The sequence below is a fragment of the Pseudorasbora parva genome, chromosome 16 (assembly GCF_024679245.1).
Source record: "Pseudorasbora parva isolate DD20220531a chromosome 16, ASM2467924v1, whole genome shotgun sequence".
In the NCBI taxonomy this organism is placed as follows: Eukaryota; Metazoa; Chordata; class Actinopteri; order Cypriniformes; family Gobionidae; genus Pseudorasbora; species Pseudorasbora parva.
Genome location: NC_090187.1, coordinates 38,585,983 through 38,612,098, shown reverse-complemented (window position 1 = coordinate 38,612,098; position 26,116 = coordinate 38,585,983). Strand labels below are relative to the sequence as shown.

The 26,116-nt window shown below is 37.0% G+C and overlaps 1 protein-coding gene across 2 annotated transcripts; it reads left to right on the top strand.

The window, feature by feature from the left end:
• The first annotated feature begins 4,531 nt into the window (after positions 1-4,531).
• Positions 4,532-26,116, top strand: plin1 (perilipin 1). Of its 2 annotated transcripts, none has more exons than XM_067418940.1 (9): positions 4,532-4,550; positions 5,032-5,096; positions 5,363-5,558; positions 6,923-7,005; positions 7,124-7,388; positions 12,875-13,065; positions 13,591-13,731; positions 14,373-14,564; positions 24,107-26,116. In XM_067418940.1, exons 2-9 carry the CDS (start codon positions 5,052-5,054, stop codon positions 24,407-24,409), a joined length of 1,416 nt encoding a protein of 471 aa, XP_067275041.1. In that variant the 5' UTR covers positions 4,532-4,550; positions 5,032-5,051; the 3' UTR covers positions 24,410-26,116. The 2 variants fall into 2 exon arrangements, with proteins under 2 accessions (XP_067275041.1, XP_067275040.1); XM_067418939.1 differs by lacking the exon at positions 4,532-4,550 and adding an exon at positions 4,822-4,900.

Below are 26,116 nucleotides of genomic sequence, written 5' to 3'. Positions count from 1 at the left end.
CACTAATGGGTTTGAAATGCCACTTAGATTACTGAAGAAAAGCTTTCTGCTTACAATAGTGTTAATAATAGTCAATGATGAGCACCTTTTAGAAGAGGGATAATGACAGAGGAGTCTGTATTTGAGTGTCACGTCACTTTATGGCGTGTATATGACACGCTCTTGGGTAGGATGGGGGTGGGTGGTTTGTGTGTATAATACGCCATAAAGTACGCAAAAAACTGAATACCATATGCACGCCAAAACACATTTTGGCATATACATTCCACGCTAACCTAGGCTGCATACATTTGATTACAAATTAAAAAATATATATATTTTAAAATAACTTTTTTTCTGTTTTAAAGGAGTCATATAATGGTAAATGCACTTTTAGTTCTTTGTATGGAAATGTGTGTTGGCAGTGCCTGTACACAACCATCCTATAATGATAAAAAAGTGTTTGTTTTTTAAAATCTCCTTATGTTTTCTCCTGTCTCAAATCAAGTCGTCCGACCATGTGACGTCACACACCCATACCACGACTGTTGATTGAGCAGCGTTTCACCTCAGACCCGCCCTGAGCGAGCTGTCATCATCATAGTCCGCAATTGTTGATATGTTGGAGCAGAATGATTGTGGCGTTCTGTTCTGTTCTTGGGTACACTCTAAAAAATGCTGGGTTAAAAACAACCCAAGCTGGGTTGAAAATGCACCGACCCAACAACTGAGTTGTTTTAACCCAATGGTTGAGTTGTTTTAACCCAATGGTTGAGTTGTTCTTACCCAGCAATTGGGTTGTCTTAAGCAACATTTAACCCAACCACTGGGTTAAAACAACTCAACCATTGGGTTAAAACAACTCAATTGTTGGGTCGGGGCATTTTCAACCCAACTTGGGTTGTTTTTAACCCAGCATTTTTTAGAGTGTATAATAATGAACACAGCAGTCATGATGTTCCTAAATCCAAACTGCTGAAGACCGAGTGGCTGAGTTTTGTTTTCGAAGGGAATATTCCCCCCGATCAACGTCAATGCTTTTATGTTTGCGCAAATCATTTCTCACCAGACTGCTTTATAAACGATGGTCAGTATAAAGTAGGTTTTGCTAAGAAGCTGCTCCTGAAAAAAAGATCTTGCCCCTCCAGAAGAAGTGAGTGTAGTTTGAAATGCTTGCGAGCTTCATAATCAATTCAGCCAACTGAAAAATTTAGATGTGATCAGTCACTTGAAAATGTTCAATTGGAGACCTGCATTTTTTTTAAAGTCTTTCCTTCAGAAATCCTTAATTCTAATACACTGATTTGGTGCTCAAAAGTCACTTTTTGCTATTTATTAGGCCTACATGCCACTTTTAGAATCTCATGTGGTCCAACAGATCAGCATAAGAGCTAAAAGTTGCATGACACAGCTGTTTCTGGGTGCCTTTGAAATTATCATCCTGCCTTTAATTCTGGTCATGCAATCTTTATTTTTAATCTCTATGGTACAATAATAATAATAAAAATCTTCCTTTGATCTCATTTGTTTTTTGTTGTTTTGTGTATCTGTTGAGCTCCTAAGTGAGTGTTATCTCCACAACAACTTTCAAGATAATTTCCTTTGTTGTTTTCTCCAACTTTAGCAGCATTGGTATCACTATTGATGATGATATCGGCTTTGAATGGTATCGGACTCATTATATACAGTCTTCCATATTTGTCTTTATTGACAAAAAAACAGTATTTGCTTTTCTCACCATCATCTCCCAATGTGGCTGATCCTTCCAAGGGACTGTAAACACATTTCAGATGCTATTACACACGGACAGCTGGATCCACATCATTGAGTGAGACACACACACAGAGTCTATTATCAGCGCAAGCACACCTCTGTCACGATGTGCCCCTGAAATGCAAATTACAATTATTTAGTTGGCATAATGGACAAAGTAATTTTGCCTGAATCTCTCCTCATTTACATAAAACTGACATACATTTATTATAATCTAGCCAAGTCTAAACTAATTGTGCTGTGCTTGAGCTAATCCTTAATCAGTGATCCCTATTGAAATGACCAGTTCAAGGTGTTTCCAATCATACAATCCAAAATTCAATGCAGTGAGTCATAATTTTCCAAGTTGAATCATATTGAGGATATTTTTTATGGCTGTATTCATCATTCAATGCATTTGAGTAGTATTGAGCAGAACTAAAAGGAATGAACAGTTTTCATAACCTTCTCAACATCAATGCAACAGGAAGGTTTTCACCATACTAATAACTAGTGATGGGGAGTGAATGAAAGGAAGTGAGAAATTTGGGCATTGACGTATTACACCGCGTCAGAGAGATGTGGCAGAAACGTTGTCACATACATTTATCCTACATGTACTGTAGCTCACTTTAGAAATGGATAACATCCAAAGAGACTTTAGTTTTTAATTAGGCATAACTCGTGCCAGCTTTATTTTTATTGATGGTATATTAATGCAATAAATATAGATTTGGTTTTCCATGGTTAACCTTGTGTTTATAATCATTAAACTAACCATAAATCATAATAAAAATACTCACATGAAAATAAATATCAATAAGTGTAGGGGAGACCGGGTATGGTGTAATACTTTTTTTCTTCAGAACCTAAAACTACCCTTTTTTAGCTAAACGTCTGAAACTTGTAGGCAAAGAAAATACCCACATTTGTCTACTACTCCAAATGGCAGCAATTTACATTTCTTCAACTATATCTCAGACTTTTTATGCACATTTATATATATGTATAGTAAAGTCATATAGTCTTGTAGTGTGTGTGTGTTTGTGAGAGAGAGAGAGAGAGAGAGAGAGAGAGAGAGAGAGAGAGAGAGAGAGAGAGAGAGAGAGAGAGAGAGAGAGAGAGAGAGAGAGAGAGAGAGAGAGAGAGAGAGAGAGAGAGAGAGAGAGAGAGAGAGAGAGAGAGAGAGAGAACATTAATAGAAATAATTCATTAAACATACCTTTTTTTCCCCCATTTACATATTTCTGACATTGGACCACAACTGTTTTTCATAAAATTTCCCCTCTTTAAAATTGGGTATTGGCAACAGCTTGGTAGCAACGTTGATAGCTACTCATCAAGTCATCGCTAAATTGGACTAATTTAAACAGTCACACTAAAAGTGTGATGTTTTAATAAGGGGATTTTAAGACGTAAGTTAACTGAAATAAAATGAATTATTAAAAAAAAAAAAAAAAAAACTTAAAGGTGCACTGTGTAACTTTTTCGTCCGCTAGAGGGCGCCTGTTCAAAACAAAGGCGTCGCAGCAAGTTTGATTGCAGAATCTTGGGACATGATCTTACAGCCGGTGAAAAACAATCTAGATAGGACTCGTGCAGAAATTATGTTAATTGGTGAGATTATTAACGTTACTGTAGTATGAAGCAGAGTAGGGCCGAGTGTTGTGGGAGCTGAGCAAGGCCGCTGGAGCGATTGTTAATAAGATGAATGCAACAGACACCTCGTGAGCAGCGGGACTTTTATAATGCCACAGTTGCCGGTGTCATTTCCACTTTTCTAGTCATGAGTATGAGGTAACGCAGCTCTTTATCATATTAGATACTTGTTGCACACCGCTAAGAGTAAAGCATTTCTGCAAAATAAAAACAGAAACTGATGGTAACTCCGATATGACGCAGTTGACAGGCGACTCCATCACGTGCCCCGGTTCCTTGGTTAAAATAGCCATTTTCTAGTTTCAATTTACAAGTAGTTGGTAATATTTGTTATATAAGTACTCAACTGAACAAAATAGGATATAACACAGGCCTATTAGTTTTTGGATATTTTACTGCAAAAAATGTTACAGTGCACCTTTAAAGGGCCTAAATGATGCTTCTTTATCACTGCTAATAATGGTGTTCCTAATAACAAGGGTTTCTGATTTCTACATTTTTTGTTTAAAAATAACTAATACCAAATAAGCTTATACATACATTTAATATACAGAGAATTAAAATTTAAAGTTAAAGCGGTATTTTTTAAATTTAAAATATGAACGCTGTACACCAATTAGCATCAATTGCTCATGCTATTGGGAATCGTATATTTTATACACAATTTTCTCTCACAACTGTCAGCCTCTATAAACATTTCTCTGAAACCATCTTAAATACCAGAAAGCTAGTTAAGATGTCATTCCTTACATGTGTAAATGCATTCAACCTAAGTTTTATAGTTTTGTTCGTTATCTGAAAAGTATCAGTGGCTCAGTTTTAGGTTGAATGTGGTAGAAACTGGAGCTGAAGAAATTCTGACATCTAGTGGCAATAATTAAATATAGCGAAAGTAATAGTGTGCTTGTGGAACACTGGCATCTAGTGGTTGTAGTGTTATTACATCAGTGAAAAACAGGTGTTACTTAGCATGCTGCATATGTCGGTAAAATGTAGCTCTGTGGTGGTCATTTCAGCCACCGTTGCAAGCCTCTATCAAATAGACTGCATTTGCCCTGCCAAAAACAATATCCTAATACCAAGATGTTTAAGATTTTTTGCTGGTTTTGTGGTTAGCCTTGTTAGGCTAGTTTGTCAACTCATCTAGCAGGTCTCCTCTGGTAAGGCTAGGCTGAGATTAGCTGCTCTTAATCTAAATTCTAAGTTTTTAGACTATTTTTCAGCAGGGCCGATGCCTCAGGCAAAAGTTGTATTTTCTGCTAGTAAAAAAGTTTTTTTTTTTCTTCTGCTATGCTATTAAGATCTGTTGCACATGTAGATATAAACGTAGTTCAGTTTGTCATGGCAAATACAGACTTTGGAATTTACCAATAAAAAAAAAGAAAACATTTGCATAATTTAGGGGGAGATTTTGAAATCATGATATTGTTGCCAGTGTTCAGTGGGTGTAGTTTAGACTCAGAGGAATACTGTGATTTGTTGATGACAGTCTTCTACACTGAGCTTTACTGTAAGATCACTAGACTTACACATGCTTTAGAATGCAGCATAGCCTACTCATGATCTAATAAATCTGTCACGAGATGTTTGTGTAGATGTGGGATTAGACCAGCTAAAGTTTCTCTCCACATATTTCTGCAGCTCATTGAAGACTTCTGGAGATGGCGTCTGAAAAAAAGGGAACCGGTGAAGTTTTGAAGGATCAGGTAATGTTTCAACGTCTGACAGGTGGTGTCCTTCTGCGGATAGCTCAGTTTTTTCTTTTTTTAAGGTTATTGTCTTTCACCTTTTTATTATATGAATGCATGTGTTCTTTTTGAGGGTCAGAGCTGTTTATCAGCAGTTGTATAGGCTATTAAAAGGTTGGACTTAAAAAGTATGGCTGGATTAAAAACTGGTAGAAAGCCAAATAAGAAACTTTTGCATTCATATTCATGACTATACTGTTGAAATGACAAGTTTTTCCTTACAGAATGTATTTCTTCGAATCGTCAATCTTCGATCTGTCAATGCTGCTCTTGAATCCATTGAGAAGACATACATCCGTACAAAACAGTCTCATCCCATCCTAAGGTCTGTGTGTGGGCTGTATGAGAGAGGTGTGAGCAGGGCTGGCAGCTTGGCTGTATGGAGTATGCAACCTGCCCTCCATGTACTGGAGCCTCAGCGTAAGTCTTCAAATCTTTTGTATTTTTAATAAAAACTCATCCATTATGCTGTTAAACTGGATTAACCTTCCTAAAGCATTAAATTAAACTTTTGCAGTTCACGGTCTGTTTAGACCCGGTGGAATGTAAACATAATATTTTTCAACTCAAACCAAAATTGAATCTTTATGTGGCTGACCGTGGAATACAAAACCAGTCATCAGTCGCACGGGTATGGCAATAGCCAACAATACATTATATGGGTCAAATGCTAAAAATTGTATGCTAAAAATCATTAGAATATGTTCCATGAAGATATTTGGTTAATTTCCTACCATAAATATAAATTTTACGTTTATTTAAAAAAAAAATTTTTTTACCCATATGACTGGTTTTGTAGATGCCTCTTACTTGAAAAATTAATTTAATAGTGATCTAATATGATATCAAAATATAACAATAACCGATTATTTATTTAAATTCAACGATAGTCTATAATTAATAAAGGCCAAGTGCTGTTTTTTTCTGTTCTCCTGCTTATTTTGTACAAATAAATGTGTAACATGAATTCAAATACAAATTGAGAAATGCAGTGCAGTCAGGGTTATAGTCTGGCATTGCAAAATTGAACTCTGATTTGTGATTAAAATAATTGGGCAACAATGTTAAATATTTGAACCCTTCAAGGACCCACTTGATCGTTACACAAGACTAATCTGCTGAGAGATGAAATTACATGTTACTAGAACTATGGCTCGCAAGTGATTTCCTTTTTGTAATGAGATAATAGTTGGATATTTCGTAGTCTGGTGTGGCACGTTCAGTACTGTCATCTTTGGTTTGGTTTGCTCAGTTGGGGACACTAAAATTTCAATGTATTCAACTAAATATCCAAATAAATATATGTATTAGGTCTTAATTAATTGTATAAACTAAAATACTAATCTGCCAACATCTATCTATCTATCTATCTATCTATCTATCTATCTATCTATCTATCTATCTATCTATCTATCTATCTATCTATCTATCTTATCTATCTTATCTATCTATCTATCTATCTATCTATCTATCTATCTATCTATCTATCTATCTATCTATCTATCTATCTATCTATCTATCGCCGTTGTCACGCCATCATCAAAAGTTGTCACAAACTTTTAAATCCATACTTATCTCTAGAGAGAAAGCAATTTTACCTGTCCCCCTTTCTGTGGAATAAAGTCCTGGTCAATAATACCTGGCTAGGTAATATTTTCATCAAATGAATCAGCATATGCCTACATCAATAAAAAAAAGATGTGTTAATAGCCTATATTTGTATGTTTCACTCTCAAGTTATAAAACATCAACACTGCATTTGTATGAAAATCTATTATTCATAGTTATAGCAGCCAACTCAATTGCCTGCAGAGGACTGGACCGCCTGGAGGAGAAGGTACCGGCCTTGCAGTCTCCACCTGCAGAGGTAATGTGGTTCTGAAAACTGTTGTCTTAATACTGCTCTCCAAGTTGTTAACTGGATTGCTTTTAATTGTGGGCAGACATTTAAAATGCAAGTATTTTGTTTGCTTCCTCCACAATAGCTGGCATCAAATATCAAGGAGCTGATGTCTTCAACTTTGGAAACCGCCAAGGATGGTATTGCCATTCCAGTCAAACACACCTCTAACGTTGTGTTGGGAAAGGTATCTACTGGGTACCAGCAGAGCAAGAATGCCATAAGTGACGGCATACAGTATGTCCTTAACAGCAAGCTTGTCTACCTGGCCGAGCAAAGAGCCAACAGGGCTCTGAGTCTGACGGAGAACCTGGTCGAATATGTCCTTCCTGAATCTTCAGCTGAGACAGGTATTCAAATGAAATATGCTTATTTTTTTTATCTTTCAGAATATGAAAGAATACAAATCAGAATATCTTACATATTCTCTAAGAATATTTTTATGCTTACAGAATATGAGTGTTACAATTTCTTAAGCCTTCAATGTGGCAAAGCACATGTGCTTTTAAAGCGAGACACTAGATGTCGCCGAAGCGTTATTGTTAAATTGCTGAAACTTGATTTATTAGATACATTTGTATATGGGCATAATCATTTTATCAAATTTGACTACACTGCTTTTGCTCTGTTTTTTTCTCTATTGTTGAACCATGTCTTGTTTATGGAAGGTCATTTCTGCCACATAAGAAAAAAAGTAATATTTTAGTAAATCATAATTATGAAATGTCAAAATATGCGGTCATAATTATAACATTTTTTTGCATTGTTTTCTCATAATTTTGACTTTTATTTCATAATTATGATCCACCAAAGCATTGTTTTCTTGTGTGGCAGAAATATATTTCCATACTAGTTACCCTTACAAAACAAAAATATATTGCAGTATATTGGAAAATATCTTGTAATAAATTAGGAAATATATTCACATATATGGGATTTAATATTTATATTTTCCAATATATTGCAATATATTGAAAGCAGCATTAATTTGTATATTTTGCAATATATAACATGACTGCATAATATATAATATCAATATATTATTCCATGTATTTCCAAAATATTTTATATTTTAATATATTTCAAGTAATATATTAGTAAATATATTTTCCTTTCTTAAGGGTAAACTATCCATTTAGCAATTGTATTGTAACATTGTCTTTGCAATTCTATTTTTTCTATCAAACACAGTCATATTAAAATGTTTTATTGTGTTCGTGTTGTGGACTGTATTGTTGTGGTTCAAGTCTTGGAGTCGTAGAGAAAGTTAATATAGAGTTCTGGATTGAATAAGTGTTGATCTAGTCTGGTGAGTGTGACTCATTGCCTAGAAGAACTATAGTAGCGTTGTGTCCTCTTTGCTCTCTGTTTATTGTAATATTTCATCTTTAAATGTTCACAGTGTGTCGGTTCCTCTACAGAGATGTGTCCGGAGGCACGTATTCACATTCATGGCTTCAAATTGCGTCATCTGTTATTAGGATGTTTTAAAGCGGGTGTTTCATCACATCATTTTTAGTATCTTTTACTGTTGTTAAATGGTTACTTTTACATTGTCCTCAGTGTCTGATAGAACTGAAATATTCAGGCTTTGAACTTTGGCTCTTTCCACTTCACTGTCAGTGTTTGAAGTCTCATAAGAGATAGGGTTACTATCTTTAACTAAAATTAAACAAGTGGATGGTCTAACTAGTAGCCCATTTTCACAAGAAAAATAAAAATTGTAAATCCTAATTGTGACATAAGAAATCATAATTATGACAAACAAGTCTAAATTAGGGTAATAAGCAAATAAATAAAAACTAACTAAAACTAAACTAAATCTGAAATTAAAAATAAAGTAAACCTAAATGGTAATATATTACAAAATAAATTGAAAACATAAAAATAAATCTGTTTCTAAAATTAAAGGCATATACATCAAAGGAATGCACAAGATATCGTCCACCATATCGGTATAGCCCGATATACACAGATCAGGCATAACATTGTTAGGGGTGCAACACTTCAGCGATGATAAAGACCCGTTCAATTCCACACCGTATGGAGCATCTAAATCTCCTGTGTGCTTCAAGCATCAGCTCACACAATGTCTCCGACAAGTAAGATACTATACTCCTAATATATGTTTGCTTACTCTTTTCATGATCTATTATAACCCTTATCCAGTCATAATTGTAATATGTTGTTAGCTGGACTGTCGTGCCTGTGTTCTATACAGTTTGATCGCTATCTCTAATATTGTCATAATTGTAATATGTCGTTAGTTGGACTGTCGGCTTGTGCTACAGAGTTGTTCATGAGAACAGTTTGTGTTTTTGTGATCGCTATGACTCTAATCTTGTCATAATTGTAATATGTTGTTAGCTGGACTGTGTGCTTGTGTACTATCGAGTTGTTCATGAGAACGGTTTGTGTGTGTTTTTGTGATTGCTGTAACTCTAATCTTGTCATAAATGTGAAATGTACGTAAGTTGGACTGTCTTGCTCGTGTACTTTCTAGTTGTTCACAAGAGCAGTTTGTGTTTTTGTGATAGAAGGGATGACTTTTTCATTGAATATTTGACCTGGATTAGATACACAGAGATTCTGCCATGGCATTGATGCCTCTGGGTTTACATATGTCTGGGGCGGCGCTATCAAAATAGGGTGGTTTGAAATACCAACAACGGTTACCAGATAGCACTTACCCCACCTTTAATCTGATGCACGTTTCCATAGATGTGTCACTTGTTGACGCTTTCACCCCAGAAATTAGGCCCGTAGTGATCTTCCAGATCTGGAGCAGCCACCAGCTTGCCTAGAACAACAAGTCCACCCATCTCTTAGGGTCTTAGGGTGCCCATTGTACACCATTCTCAACACTGATCTGTACCATAGAATATTGCAGACCTACACAGATACACAGTCTCTCCAAGGTTGGAGCTGATTAAGCTCCAGTTCTAACCAAAACATACTGATAACATGTGCTTTCTTTTAGTGAGAGGGACACACAATAGTACAGGCAATATTCTTATTGACTCTTTACGTTTTAGTAAAAGGAAATATAAAAGGAATAAAATATAATAAATTAAATGAAAGACAAATCCATATTTCATCTCTGTTACTGCACTCCTGACATGTTAGGGGTGTGTGATACCTCAAAAATCCAAACACACGACCTTGTTGTAAGTGTTTAGTGATACATCACACATCTCTAGGCCAGACCCTCAGTCACTCCTCAGAGACCAAATACACACTTTAGAAAACAAGAAACATAAATCAGAATCATAACTGGAAATATTCATTATAATAATATAGCAAGATAAATATTGATTAAGGTTTTAATTATGAAGTTAATTAGGATATATGTACTATATACAGGTATAAGGAAGTGGCAGTAGATTTCAGAATCCCCCTTTCAACATCCTAATACTGCGTTGGTCCCCCTTTTGCTGCCAAAACATCCCTGCCCTGTAGCGACGTGTGCTGTGGTATCTGGCAACAAGATGTTAGCAGCAGATCCTGGAAGTTGTGAGGTGGGGCCTCCATGGATCGGTGCTCAGCGCATCCCACAGATTCTCTTCTTCCCATAGTGCATCTTGGTGCCATGTGTTCCCCAGGTAACCGACACACAGGCACCCGGCCCTCCACGTGATGTAAAAGAAAAGGTGATTCATCAGACCAGGCCACTTTGGGACAGATGTGATGCTCATGTGCTCACAGTTACACCCCACAAGAGCTGCAGCTTTGGAGGTGCTCTGACCCAGTCATCTAGCCGTCACAATTTGTCCCTTGTCAAACTCTTTTTTTCCTGCTTTTAACACATCAACTTTGAAGACAAAATGTTCACTTGCTGCCTAACATAATCCTACACACTAACAGGTGCTGTGAGTAAAAGATATTCTGCAGTATTCACTTCACCTATGGCGTATACCACTATTTTCATCTTTAATGTTGTCGTTAGATTATAAATAATGTATAATTTCTGCCATGATGGTTTTGAATTGCTTGAAATATGATTGAAACTTCGAGAAGGAAAATACAGTCATAAAGGCTACATAAAATTATTATGAGAACATCATTATAGTTGTGTGTGGTTGAAACATGGCTTTTAATGGTGACACTTTTGGTTTTGTAATCTGGCTCTCAAAGTGTGCGAGTTACATGTGCTTCTGATCACTGTTATCAGAAGTTACTTTTAAAAGTAATGCGTTACTTTCTAAAACAGTAGCTAATTGCATTACTTTTTAAGGAAAGTACTGGAAAGACTTCCGAGGAATCTTTTAGGATTTTCAAAATCATAGTATTTACCTGGCTTTAGACAACTCTCTGCTCAGAGGCAATGATTCCTTTAATTCTTTAGAAACAGAAAAGTAAAGTTTCCTGTGTACAGCTCCTTTGGTTATCCATGAGTGTGAAAGTGTGTCAAACGTGGTAATTCCTTCCTCACATGGCCCTAAAGAAGCAGCACGTTGCCGGTTATTTCTATCCCAATACAGTTAGAACATTTTTTTCCATGCTTGTGTCTTTCTGTGGCCATGTTTAATGGTACATTCAGCAGAGAGAATCTGTTTAGTGTGTGTTTTGTCTGCCTTTGTAAATTGAATTGGATTGCATTTAATGTTGGATATTGACCGAGAAGGCCTGAATGCTTCTGTAGCCCTGAGCTTAGTGGTTATGTTTATCATTATTACATTGGGTTATGTTTGTTCTGGTTATACGCATAGAGGAAGTGCTTCCTGAGGAATTTCTTTTTCTTTACCCTTACATCATCTATGACCTGAAGATTTCATGCTGAGAAACTCTCGTTCCTCACTTTTCCCATATTTTTGTTTTTGTCCTTTCTTAGCCTGGAGGATAATTTATTTTCCCCTGCTATATCGGAAACTGGTGCTAGTTGTTACAGTAGTAACTCATATCGAGTACAATGTCACGGTGAAGCCTGCACAAAACAAACAACAATGGAAAAGAAAACATGGAAAATCATAGCATTATTGTAGTCGTCAAAAATTAAGTAATTAATAATTGTATTTATTTATATATTTATTTGAAAATACATTAACAACAATGTGAATTTTTTTTTTTACAATTTAAAATAACAGTTTTCTATATTAATATTATTTATAATTGTGATGACAAAGCTGAATTATCAGCATTATTACTCCAGGCTTTAGTGTCTCATGATCCTTCAGAAATGATTATAATATGCTGATTTGTTGCTCAATTATTATATTGTAAATATTATATATAATTTTATTGAATATATTTTTTTACAGTTTTGACATCACAGAAATTAATTATATTTTAAAACTGAAAACTGTTATTTTAAATTGGAATAATATTTTGCTATATCATGTTTTTTACTAGCCTAGAAATCTAGACGCACCCTAGCGGCAGCAAATTTAATCTGCCCGCGAGTGTCTAGCAACTCTCAATACCCTTCTGAGCTGTAATCGCCTAACTCTTGTCGGGCCAATCACATCGTGTATAGAGTCGGTGGGCGGGGCCATAATGACGACGGCCGAGTTGCGTTTGCATGCTTCTAGTAAACACAGAAACTGGCGAACGGCGGCGGTCTTAAGAAACTTCTTGCAAAAACATTCAAAATCTTACTGACCCCAAAATTTTCAATAAATTATTCTGTCTGTATGAATTCTCATTCCATTGTTATTTTTTATTTCTGCTGCGTAAAGGAATTTGTGACCCTTTTCACAGTCACATGTTGTCACAGATTGTGAGTGAATAAGATGTGTGTGTTTGAATCTCTATAAAAGAACATGAAAGCAGTCTAAATACCTCCCTTCTGCTTATTATATCCTCACTTAAGTTTTTTTTCTTCATTTTTTTATTGCAGAGGACGATGGGAGTATGGGAGAGCAGGAGCCTGATGTTGGATCCTCTGGCCCAAAGCCCAGCTTCAGCAGACTGAGAGCGCTGGCCGACACCATCTGCAGACGTGCCTTTGAGAAGACAGCTGCACAGCTTCAGCGCTCCAAACGTCAAGGTCAGGAACTGGTCACACAGATCCCCGGCGCGAGTCCCCTGGTAAGCAGCAAACAGGATTCAAGTGTTAGTTTGTCCTTCCAACAAGAACAAAATGTGGCTTTAGTGTTGAGCACATGTTTCCTTTTTGAAGTGTTTGAAGTGTAATTCTGTACAACTCTTCACAGAGCCCACAGCAAATCGAGGGCCCTTGTTTTGGAAACTGCAGTTGTGCATAGCGCTCGCTCAATTAGTACACTTAGTACGCCAAATTACTATGTATCCACACTCTGCCAAGCCAGTAGACTCAAACAGAGAGCCCAGTAACTCGGCACATGCATTCACTCCCTATTTCGCCATGGCAACGTTGGCAAACGGACAGTTTTAAGGACTGAATAAGGCCAGGGATTTAAAATAAACTTTCATTTTATCACAATCAAATTGGCTGTACAAGACATTTCAACTTAATTTTTTTGAAAAATCTTGCCTGAATATTACTAAATTAAAAAACGAGAGCTAAAACTAAATTAAAAATTAAATAAACCCCCTGATGTTTGTGATGTAAATGTTGATTTTGTGTTTTTTAAGGTTGAATATACCATGAAGACCATAAATACTATAGGAGATGTAATACTGTGGCTCCCGAGTTCTGTGGCAGCATTTCTGAAAGACGGACACCAGCACAATCCTCAGAAGGAGATGACCAATAATGGCCATGAGCAGCTTGAGGTTAGTGGTATCTCTAGTTCTAGTAATTTAAAACTGTTGTATTAAACACTTACATAAACTTAAACTATTGGCCTTTTTAGCTGTATTGGCATTTCTTGCATTCAGTTTTTGTCCAGCAATTTACTGTAATACCGTAAACATTCATACACCCCATTAAACTGAAGCAATATCTCATTATGACCTAATATTGTTTGTTTGCGTGCATGTGTAGGCATATATAGTTTAATGGTGCGATCAAATTTACCATTATAAATGCTGGAGGCAAAATCTTAATATGAATCTGTGCAATCTGGGGTTTCGCGTGAGGACAAATAAGTTCTCCATGCAGTTCATGTTGCTTACTCGAAATCACTGCATTGACCAACAGAAAGCTGCTTGGTTTGAAAGTGACATCTGTTAAACAGTGCTTCATACACCTCTATACCATTGACAATATTCTATGGACCTTTTTTAATGATGGGCTAGGAGATTTAAGCAATATTACACAACACTTTCATCTGCAGTCCTGACAGAAAGCCTGTAGTATCTTATTAAACGAATCTCCATAATAGCATAAGACAAATATTGGATTGTTTGTTTGCTTAATCATCCTAGCTCACTCATATTAATATTTATTGATTTATTTATTCTCTTTCTTGCAGATTAAATGGCTGTCAAGTCTGGTCAGTGGATTAGGGCAGCAGTTACTTAAGGTCTATGAATCTGTGGTGGGTAATGTAAAAAAAAAAACTCAAACCAGTTTCAGCCTGGCTAAGGACGGAGTCAACATCGTTCTGGGTTCCTTTGGCACAGTCAGGGAGAAAGCGCTGCACAACCTTTCTTATTATGGGCTGGTGAGTCAGTCATCCTCAGGTTTGATTTGATTTGGCTCCCTCACATGCTTCGATGCATCAGGAATCTAGTTCACGTGGACTCTTCACATGTGAATAGACCGCCTTCAATAAATACAGACACAAACAAACACACACACACCTCAACCTCATCACCCACGCCTGCTGTGATCACACACCCAGCTCTGCATAACAGGGGACTATTTCCTTCCTATAGACTGAAAGACACATTGAATAATTGTAATAAATGATGACCTTTCTTCAAGATCACCTTGGATACATCACTTAGTAAAAAGGTTAATTTAAAGGAAACTTATTATGTCCGTTTTTCCAAGATGTAATATAAGTCTATGGTGTCCCCAGAATGTATCTGAAAACTTTTAGCTCAAAATACCCTACCGATAATTTATTATACCATGTTGTAAATGCCCATTTTTGAGTGGAAGAAAAAAAATGCTGTTTTCATGCATGTATTTTTAAATGCAAATGAGCTGCTGCTCCCCACCCTGCTTTCCAGCTTGCGCACGGTTACTCTGCCAAAAACTAAAACATCTGTTTGGTTTTGATTATTATCTCTATCGTGGTCATGCTCATGTGAGACTGCATGAAAGTTTATTATCTGCATAGTTTCAGTTCTTAAGTTTGATTAGTGGAGTATAGCTGACATACAAGTTCAACAGCACCAGAACCTTTCACTGTTTACCTCACTTTGCTTGTCTATGTTTATGTTTCAGTCATACTTTTAGACTGTGCATTAGTGGTGTGATTTTCCAGTCACTCTTTCTGCAGATGGTACATTGTTATGCCAGTAGGTGGACTGCCTCAGTGAGTCATTAACTCAACTGATTCATTCAAAACACTGATTCATTCAAGAACATAACAAGTCTTTATGAATGAGTAAGTGAATCAAGTGATTTATTCAGGAACAAAACTCCACATACATTTTTGTGCATCAGTTAGTTTTGCTGTGGCATTATTTGGGAACTATTTTCGTTGGTACACCAAAAGTAGACAAAATATCTGGTATTATGCCTGTGAAAAAGAAGTACACTTTGGCATAGTTTTAAGTACTAAAGTCCTTATGTCAGGGTTCTGCCCTGGCAGCCCTGCCAGCGGTGTCCTTTTCCAAATTTCAGTATTTGTTTAGTGTCTCAGCTCATGGCTTTGTCTTTGTTTGTGCTGGTGAATGTAGACTGTAGTTTAGCTTTATGCAAATGAAGACAGAAATTAATAACAACTCATTTCAGGCAGTTCAGAATCACTTCTTTCTTTCGGGAGACAGTGGGCCCTATCATGCACCCGGCGCAATGCGACACCAGGCGCGGCACAAGTGTTTTTTGATAGTTTCAACTTGACGCAATTATCATGTTCACATCCAGTGGGATGTTGTTTAAATGGCAAAACGCTAAAAGAAAGTTACAATTTTTAAACAGTAAAAAAAAAAAAAAAAAAAAAAAAATGGCAAAACGCTCGTGCCCACCTGTTCACCCATGGGTGCTGGTCTGTGCAGGAGCATTGTTGGCATGCTGGTATTTTGAGGCAAATAAAAATGACTGCGGACATTGTCCAACAAAAACCTGGTCTAAAGTTAATTGTTCAGTATTTATTGTAAAGGGTGCGTTAGTAATGTACGCCAGGTACACAACGCACCTGCACTCTGCTTACACACACACACACAAGACACAAAATGGTCAATCTGCCATTGTTCAACTGGCTTTTAAAGGGAATGGGAGATGAGACTCCGATCGGTTTATTGCATGTTACGCCCAAAACACACCCATGACTCATAAAGAGATTTGGTACAACCCTTTAAGACCATGCCCCTGGTGCGGCGACCATTTTTTCCTTCGTTAAACTAGCAAAAGGGGATATGGAAACACCCTGAGTGCACCTGTGCCATGCGCTTCATATCATGTGCTCAGATCGTTAAAACAAAGCCCAATAACGCCATTTATCATGCACTTTGAATTTTGAAAATGTTCACACATTTTACATTCATAAACAGCCAATTTAACAAATTGAATGAAAGATTATGTTCGAAAAAGAATAATCGGGGCACTTTAAAGCTACACTATGTAACTTTTCCATTTGCTAGAGTGCGCCTATTCAAAACAAAGACATAGTTTGATGACGGCAGGTTTGAGTGCAGAATCTTGGGACGTGGTTTTCAGCCAGTGCAAAAGAAATGGTATAGGACTCGGGCGGAAATTATGTTCATGAATGCAATTATTAAAGTTACTGTAGTAGGAAGCAGAGCAGGACCGAGTGTTGAAGGAGCTGAGCAAGGCCGTGTTCAACCATTGAATAACTCCACCTCAATAACTGCAGGAGCGTTATTTTTTTTTGTTTTTTACGCAACCCACGGCCTGCGAGCAGCGGGACTTTTATTATGATGGGTCACAGTCACGGGTGCCATTTCTGCTTTTCTGGTGATGAGTATGAGGTAACACAGCTCTGTTTATCATATTTGATACATTTGAGTGTGTTTAAAATGATGTTATGATGTCTGTGCGTTCGCTCAGCGGCTGCTGTGACACTTGTTCACACTGCTAAGAGTAAAGCATTTCTGCAAAATAAAACCATAAACCGAGGGTAACGCAGATATGACGCAATTGACAAGCGACTCCCTCAGACATCCCAGATCCTTGGTTAAAATATACATTTTCTCCTGATTTACAAATAGTTGGAAACATTTGGGATATTGTAAGACCTCAACTGAACTAAATATATAACACTGGCCTGGTGGTTTTGGGATATCTTTAGTTCCAATACACTGTTAAACAAAAATATTTAGAAAGAAAGTTACCTGGTTGCCTTAATTTTGAGTTCATTGAAATTAAATTTTTTAGTTAATACCATAAAAAAATTTGGAGATTCGACAACCTCTATTAAAATACTATTAAAAGATTTTGTAAGAATATTGGGTAATTGTGTTTTATTTCTGATGACGCAGTGAAACATGACAAATAGTGCTATTTTCATGATTTATCAAATTTTTATGTGGTTCAGATACATTCATATTTTGAGTTTCTAATTATTAAACAAATTTCCTTCATTGTATCAAATCAAATTTTTTATTTCAATAAACTCAAAATTGTAAGGAAACCAGGTTACTTACTTTAAGTTAAACCAACAAAAAAAGTTAGAGTGTAGAAACAATTGATACAATTTAATTGAAATACATTTTAATCCTGCTTTTTGTTTGATAGTTTATTGTCAAGCGGGTTAAGTTTCACTTTTTTTGAGAATACAATACATTGCACAGCATTAGCACGTGTGCTGACATGCTTTCTACCCATTTGTGGAGCATTGTATGAAGAGGAGGTGCACACAAGGATTTAATCAAACGGATGGGGTGGAGCTCGATCGGATTATTTTTGCAAGCAGATGAGGGGCTACTGTTCCTGTCTGGATTTAACAACTTTTTAAACAAAAAAAAGTTGCTTTAAAACTGCTTTAAAACTGAAGTACAGTAATTGAATTTGTCTTTTTTTAATTATACTACTACTATTCAAAATAAGGACAGTAATGTTTATTTTTTATGCATACTATTCAGCAAGGATTTATCAAATTGAGCAAAAGTTTCACAGTTTCCTCAAAACTATTAAGCAGCACAACTGTTATCAACATTGATCTTTCTTAAACACCAAATGTGACAATGTGAGTTATGATGCTGAAAATTCAGGCTTCTATATATATAAAATAATTCAGCCCTCTATATATATATATATATAAATATGTCACGCATAGCTGAGAAGTCAGCTGACACGGAGACAAATGGTTTAAATCATGACTATTCGGTGCATTCTTAGATGTTCTTTTGGTGACTTGTCAAACGGGGACTGATGTTGATTCAGGGAGTATAAATGACATCCTGGCACTGTCTAACTGTCCTCAGCCTAACCATAAGTCTAATTTATGATTATACTTTAATTAAAATATTAACAGCAGCACAACTTCAAACTAAAATCGATAATATTAATAATTTCTTGTCCAAAACAGCATATTAGAATGATTTTTGAAGAAGCATGTGACACTGAACACAGGAGTATAATGATGCCGAAAAACTTTGCATCACAGAAATAAATACATTTTATTTTAAAATATATTAAAATAGCAAACAGGTATTTAAAATAATATTTCATAACATTACTGTTTCACTCTATATTTAATCAATTAAATGCAGCCTTGATGAGCATAAGACAATTCTTAAAAAAAAAACTTGCATAAGAGTATAAAATGAATCGGATTATAGTGTCAAGGTACTGAGGAATTGTTGTGTAACTTGCTCTTATGCAGGGCAAACTGGAACTGGAACTCAAATTCTGTGAATAAAAGCACAGTTTGACACTTGGCTTCATGTGTCACTACAACAAAAAACAAAAAGGATTTAAAGAATCTAAATATGCATTTAAATTTGCAGGTTGATAAAGATGATAAACTGATTCCAGCTTGCAGAGCTTTACTTTCTCATTAAATGCTGAATACCTATTCATAGATGCAGTGGATTCTTTGACCTAGTTGTCATCGAGTAATAAAAGAGGTTTAAAAATCCCTGTTCTTGATTAATATTGCAATGTGTATTCCAGATGAGATCAGAGAGAAACATAATGAATCATTCAAAGTTTCCCATTTGTCTTCTTGCCATATTGGTCTTGGATTCCTTGAAAAACAGCAGGCGAGTCTCGTTGGAAGATTTCCACCACTAGGACAAACCCCACTGGGTGCTTCTGGGAAACATGGTCTGATATTGTAATTAGCCTCAGACCGTTAGCACAAACATCACACGTGAAGTGATAGGACTTGGCACTGCGGTGTTGATGATTACATCACAATACCCAGAAAGCATCTGGAAAATAACGTTTTTGATTAAACGAACTGCATGCAAGCTGTTTGACCTGATGCTAATGAGTGTAGTTACATAATGTCAGGGTTCTGTCACTTTGAGCTGGTTTATTCTTAGTTTGGTGACACTCCTACTGTTGTCGTTGTGAGTGTGCAGTTCAGAGTTAGCTCATTGTGCTCTTTTGTCCATGTGATAATTTGTATGTGCGGAGTCTGGCGTTCGGATCTCAACACTTCGGTTCAGTGTCGGGTTTGGACATTCATGCTCCATGTTTTGTCTCGACATGCGCTCTTGTCTTGTGTTTTGGTAGAATGCCTGGCTTATGTTTTCATTGGCTAGGCATTCTTGTGTGTTCTTAGGCCATGGTTGTCCTGCATGCCTGGGCAGTGCACGCCTCTCCACTGACTTCCTGTTTGCCAGCCTTTTGTCTGCTCCAGCTGCTTTCTAAAGGGATAGTTCACCCAATAATGAAAATGATCCCATAATTTACCCTCAAGCCATCCTAGGTGTATATGACTTTCTTTTTTCAGCCAAACACAATCAGAGTTACTGTATATTAAAAAATATCCGGTCTCTTTCAAGCTTTATATTGGGACTGAATGGTACCATTTTTTGTTTAAGTCCAAAAAAAGACCATCCATCCATCATAAAAGTAAAATGTTTTTGATAGTAATACAATGTGTTTTTGGTAGCATTTGGTATCCATATTTATAACTTTTATAAACTATAATTACTGGCTTCTGGTGATGATCGTACATGGATCTAGTTTCAGTGGAAGAGGGACCTCTGACCTAGCCTGGTCTTACCAGACTCTCATACATTTCATTTGTACAGAGAATATTGTTGAAAACTCAGAGGTGTGGATTCGGACAGCTATTACATCTTCACACGACCTTCGTGTTTGTCAAAAGCAGTAGGTATCTCGGCCGGGGATTTTTACGCGGGTCGTGAGAAACGGACGGCAATAACTGACATCTTTATGTTCATGAATGCAATTATCACTGACATCTTTCTTCGCCGCCATTACTGAACTAAAACTCAAACTAGCGCAGGACATCAACGCCATCGTTCTCAGCCACTCCCTCTGTTCGCTGATTGGACCGGTAAAAAATTTTTCGGAGAAAAGCTAAGAATACACCGCACTCCCAGAAGTAGTACTGAAGGAAAATGAAAATTGAGTGGAAGTATGTAGGAGGGCACGGATGATGAACACGGAACACGGTGAACACGGAAGCGCAACTTGAACCTCGAGAGGCGTCTACTCTCACCTAAGCTTACACTACTCCTGCATTCTACGTCATGCCTCAGGTCACTTCTTCCGCCTTCACAAACGGCCATTACCAGAAGCTAGATTATAGTTTATAAAATTATAAATATGGATTTTTTTTATTTACAAAATGCATGGCTTCACTTCAAAGGACCTTTATTAACCCCCTAGAGCTGTATGGATTACTTTTATGATGGATACACTTTTTGGGGCTTAAAACAAGGTACCATTCACTCTGAATTATAGAGCTTGGAAGAGGCAGGATATTTGTTTATATAACTCCGATTGTGTTTGATTGAAAGAAGAATGTCATATACACCTAGAATGGCTTGAGGGTGATTTTTGGGTGAACTGTCCCTTAACGCCCTGGGACTACTCTACCTAGACTCTTGTCTCCATCTAGCCTGATGTGGTCATACTCAATTCTAGTCAGAATATGAGTCTGAAACTGCTCCATTGGGCTGTGATTATGGGGCGTGTTTCAACCGAACCAGGAAAGACATTAAATTGGATAGACCTACAACCAATCAGAGCAACGAAGCGATGCATTGTCAAATGTCAACAGAACTCAACTGCACTGTGTTGCCAAGTACGCGTTTTTTCCCCGCGGGTTGTTTTCTATGTCTGCAGGTTGAAGCGACTATTATGTGATATATAGACCGATGAGTGCGAATTTTAGCAGGCAACCTTGCCAAAATAACACACATTTTACCCCCCAAACGCCATTTTCCCCCCGGAGAACCCCCCAAGAAGCTATTGTTTAGGGCTAGTAGTTGGCGGGTTTTGTTGTAAAAACTTGGCAACCCTCTCTGCACGCGCGCTGGAATCAGGCTGGAATACACGATCTTTGCCGGTGTTGTAAAAAAATAAAATAATTTAATGATACACAGAGTACTTACCCAACACGATCATCATTTCTGAGAGAACTTGTTAAGGTGAATGCAGATACAAACAAGCTCTCCGTTTACGATTTGAAAAAATATAATCCAAGCCCCTTTGATGACGTGATGATTACGTTACTGTTGATCATCTGTCCGTCATCGTCTAAAGCCCGCCCTGATGATTTCATTGGTCTGAACAATTTCTGTTCGGGGATAATTACTCCTCTATGGAGCAAGGCTTCACCTTCCCCTTCCTCACCCTCCTTTCTGTCTTGCCCGACTCTGACCAGCCTGCTCTGCCTGTCCTATACACCCTTAAAAAAAAGGTGCCAGGATGAACCAAAAATGAGTTTTCACAGTGATGCCATAGAATAACTATTGGTTTCCCAAAGAACCGTTTTGTGAAATGTTCTTTACAGAAAAAAATTTCCCTAACCATTTTATAGTCTAAATAACCTTTTTTTTGCACTACATAGAACCTTTTGTGGAATGAAGAGGTTATTTTCTTCATGGAATCGTACACTCTGCCAAAAAAACGCCTTTATTTTTAAGCGTGTAGGCTCCGCCCTGGCCCTCTGCCAGGTCTCCAGACCTGTCGGATTCTTCTTGGCTCAACTCTCCCACCCCTCACTGGTCATCGCCTGGGCTTCGGACCTTCCAGAGACTTCAGGGCTGTTCTGCCAGCACTGGCTTGGCTCCCCTCCCTGCCCTCCTTGTCTCCCCCCATCCTGGTTTGTCATGTTGTTATGTTTGCCCTTTTGAAGGGGGTAGTTTGGAGCCCTGGCACTCCTGTCTTGTCATTGTAAGTGTGCGGTTCAGAGTTAGCTTGGACGTGCACTCTTTCGTCTACACGATGCATTATATCTGCTGTGTGTTTTCCATTGGCCAAATGCTTTCATGTTGTAATGTTTTGTGTGATTGTGCAGTCGATCAGAGCTTTTTTTGGCTGCGTTTTCATGTTATGTTTATGTCTGAGCACATGTCTTTGTTTTTATTTGTTTCTAGTGCCATGTGCTCTGCTGTCTATTGTCTTAACCATGTTACCTGAGTGTTGTTTCTTTTTTTTATAACCTGCTCTCCCTAATTTATTTATGTTTTTCCTCTTTGGGGTATTTTTATTTTATTTACTTTTTATTAATAAATGCCCATTAACATGAGTCCTCGCCTCATCCCTTACCTGAAACCTAACACATAAATTAAGGTTTATTCATCTTAACCTCAGTAATTAACTTGCAAAATGCATTATTTTGCTTTAGAGTTGTATTAAAACACATTTAGAGAGTTCTGGGAACACATTATTGCCTTGGTATCTTTGTTACACATAATGTTTTTACAAATGTGTGTAGACTGAGAACTGAGTCATGTCTCAAAGATGATCTTATCATTCTATAGATATTTGGGTTGTTTTGTCTGAGAGTGTCTTTGTTTTTGTTCATGAGCTTATCTGTAGAAGTGAGAGGGAGAGATGTTGATGCTTGTGTCTGCGTGTTTCTTAAGGATTTGCGTGAGTTTAACTAACTGGAAAATCTGGAGTGGAAGATCTCTGATAGCAACACAGTGTTAACAGTGAAGAGCCGAGGCCACGCGTTACTTCATGTTCTTAGCAGTAGATAAGGTGCTTTTCTCTTTCTGGCTAAGGAAAATTCCACCAAAACTTTCTTTGGCCATTTCTGTGCCAGAACCTTGCCATTCAGACCCTGTGTCATAAATCTTCTAGATTTGTGTGTGTTTGTTTGCCAATTAGGCCCTTTTCCCCTTTTTTGCAGTTTATTTGAATTAATATTTGGTTGTTTTGCTTTATGTTCAATATCTCTTTACACAAGTAAAAAGAAGGAGAAAGTCCTACAAGTTTGGGACAACTTGAGGCTGAATAAATAATGACAGAACTTTTGGGTTAACTATTCCTTTAATGAGATGGATCTTAAGCCTTCACTGTTGCCCAGAGCTTAGTCACTTAGACTTAGGAGGCGATCGAGGTCAGAGAACGTGACAAAGAGTTGTAATTGGCCACAGACAGACCCATCCCTCCCTAATTAACCCCTGGCCTGGGACTGTTGGGGATCCCATAAAATAGCTAGACAAAAGGAGGAGACTCCACTACGTCTGGCACCAAAGTTACTCTGCCCTTTGCAGCAGGCTGTCAGTTTATATAAAGGCTGTAATCAGTTATTCAGTAGTTAATCAGTAGTTATAATAATATAATAAAAATAAAAAAAAATATATATATATATATATATATATATATATATATATATATATATATATATATATATATATATATATATATATATATATAATGCATATATATATAAAGTCACTATTGTGGTGTACACACTTTTTGGCTCTCTTTATTGTTAATGTCAGTCAAAGAATACTTTATGTTTTTCATTACAGCTATAAAGCTCTAGGACATTTGCCGGTTTTTAATGCTAATACTTCATTCGTGTGAATGAACAGTAGTACTTGACTGCCAAATTCCATACTCTCTGCTACCTTTGAGATCCTTCACATGTGGAAAACTAAAGAATGGCTTTGTTTTCTTTCATAACAGATTCCTAGACAATCTTCCAAGACAGAAGGAGGTTCCCAACTGGCTGGGAAAGATGGAGCAGACGAATGTCTGAGTGTCTCCCTTGTGCAGGAGTCCAGTGTTGGAGAACACATGCACAGTCCCAGTGACAACTCTGAAAAGCAGTCTCTCAAGACTACAGAGCCCAATGAGATGTCGGAGGAGACCCGTCAGCTGAAGAAGAAGGTCATGAAGCAGATTCCTGTGCAGCAGAAAGTCGTTATTGGGGGTAGCAACAACAAATCATCCAATCACAGATCCTCTAGGAAGAGTCTGACAGATTAGACCCAGATCTCCTCCTCTTCCTCTTCTTTTAACACAGTGCAAAACCACAGGAACGCCAAGTGGGAATAGAGCGATGATTTCTAAATTTTCAAGTCAGTGACCTACATGAAGGCCTAATTATACATTTATTCCTATCAATCAATCATAAGATGATTTGGTGCTTAAGAAACATTTATTATTATTATTAATGTTGAAAACAGCTGCTTAATATTTTTGTTAAAGGTCCCGTTCTTCGCATGTTTTTGAAGCTTTGATTATGTTTACAGTGTGCAATATAACATGAGTTCATGTTTCGCGTGTAAAAAAACAGTATTTTTCACACAATTTACTTATCTGTACAGCGCTGTTTCCTCAGTCCTAAAAACGGCCTGATGATTTCCTTGTTCTATGAAGTCCCTCCTTCAGAAATATGTAACGAGTTCTGATTGGGCCAGCGCTTCCCGTGTTGTAATCGGACAGCAGCTTAGCGCACTTTGCCCGGAAAGGTCCCGCCTCTTACCATAATGGGGAGATGCAAGCACCGCTCTTCTCCACGTGGGAGAGCAACAAGACCACGCCCCCTATTTTGTGTGTACTTGTGGGCGGAGGGTTAGTCAACAAACGCTTCTAGTGACGTCATTACATCCCTGCACTTCCTGCTGTAGTCCAAACCGGCCGTTCGCTGTAGGCTTTGAAAGGGAACTTCTGTTAAATAAAATATCTCGCTTGGCATTGAACTTTGAGCTTTATCATTTTACAGGTATTATTTATGCTCCAACAGCAACATTACACACTAACTAAAGTTTGAAAGATGAAATCGCGAAGAGCGGGACCTTTAAAACCATGTTTTTGTGCAGGATTTTTTAAATGACATTCAATAGAATATAATTTATTTAGCAATATTTTAAAACGCTATATATGCATTAACTATAACTTCTAATCTTTGTTGATCAAATAAAAATATGAATCTTTCAACAGAAAAAAATCTTTAAAAAAAGATTTAAAAAAACCCCCAAACTTTTAGCTACATATTAGTAATAATAAAACATGCACAAGGAGCATAAAATTATACAAATGTCTTGCATAACCTATTTGTGAGTGATTATATAATAACTGCAATTACAGAGATGGTGCAAATCTCATGACACAGGGGAAATTATATTTCAGTTATATTTTATTGTATCAACAGTCATAGCGATTGGTGCTCATGCACTTTCTCCAAAAAGACATCCACCAAGATGCAAGGAATGAGATTAGATCATTACACAACAGGTACACCACAACTGCACAGTTGTAACCAATTAAGTATGAGTATAAATTATTAACTTTATAATATTTTTTTGTTTTTGTTGCTGTCACTGCCTCTATTCAGTTTTGAAAAGTCCTCAAATTTTGGTCTCTTCAAAGATACCAGAGCGAGTTACAGGAAAGGTAATTGAGTTAGTTTAGTTGATTTATGCAACACATACAGCATAATTATTTAAGAAAATAGCCTGTAACAGTGGTTTAAGCCTGAATATTTCCATATTGTAATACAAATAACAGGAATAATTACAACATTTTTATTGTCAGATTAAAATGTTTACATGCATACTCTTAATGTCTGTGGTCTATAAATACTTGACGAATACACATTTACCTGTCAGCTGTATATATCATGTACTCACTGCATTTGTGTCAGATATGCAATCTTTCATCAACTGAAGTAAACATACTTTGAATACATGA

Bases quoted from the DNA above. Each gene is read 5' to 3' on its own strand.
- plin1 (XM_067418940.1), top strand. From the start codon at position 5,052: ATGGCGTCTGAAAAAAAGGGAACCGGTGAAGTTTTGAAGGATCAG. The intron at 7,389-12,874 runs GTATTCAAATGA...TTTTTATTGCAG, and splicing joins TGAATCTTCAGCTGAGACAG to AGGACGATGGGAGTATGGGA. The intron at 13,066-13,590 runs GTAAGCAGCAAA...GTGTTTTTTAAG, and splicing joins TCCCCGGCGCGAGTCCCCTG to GTTGAATATACCATGAAGAC.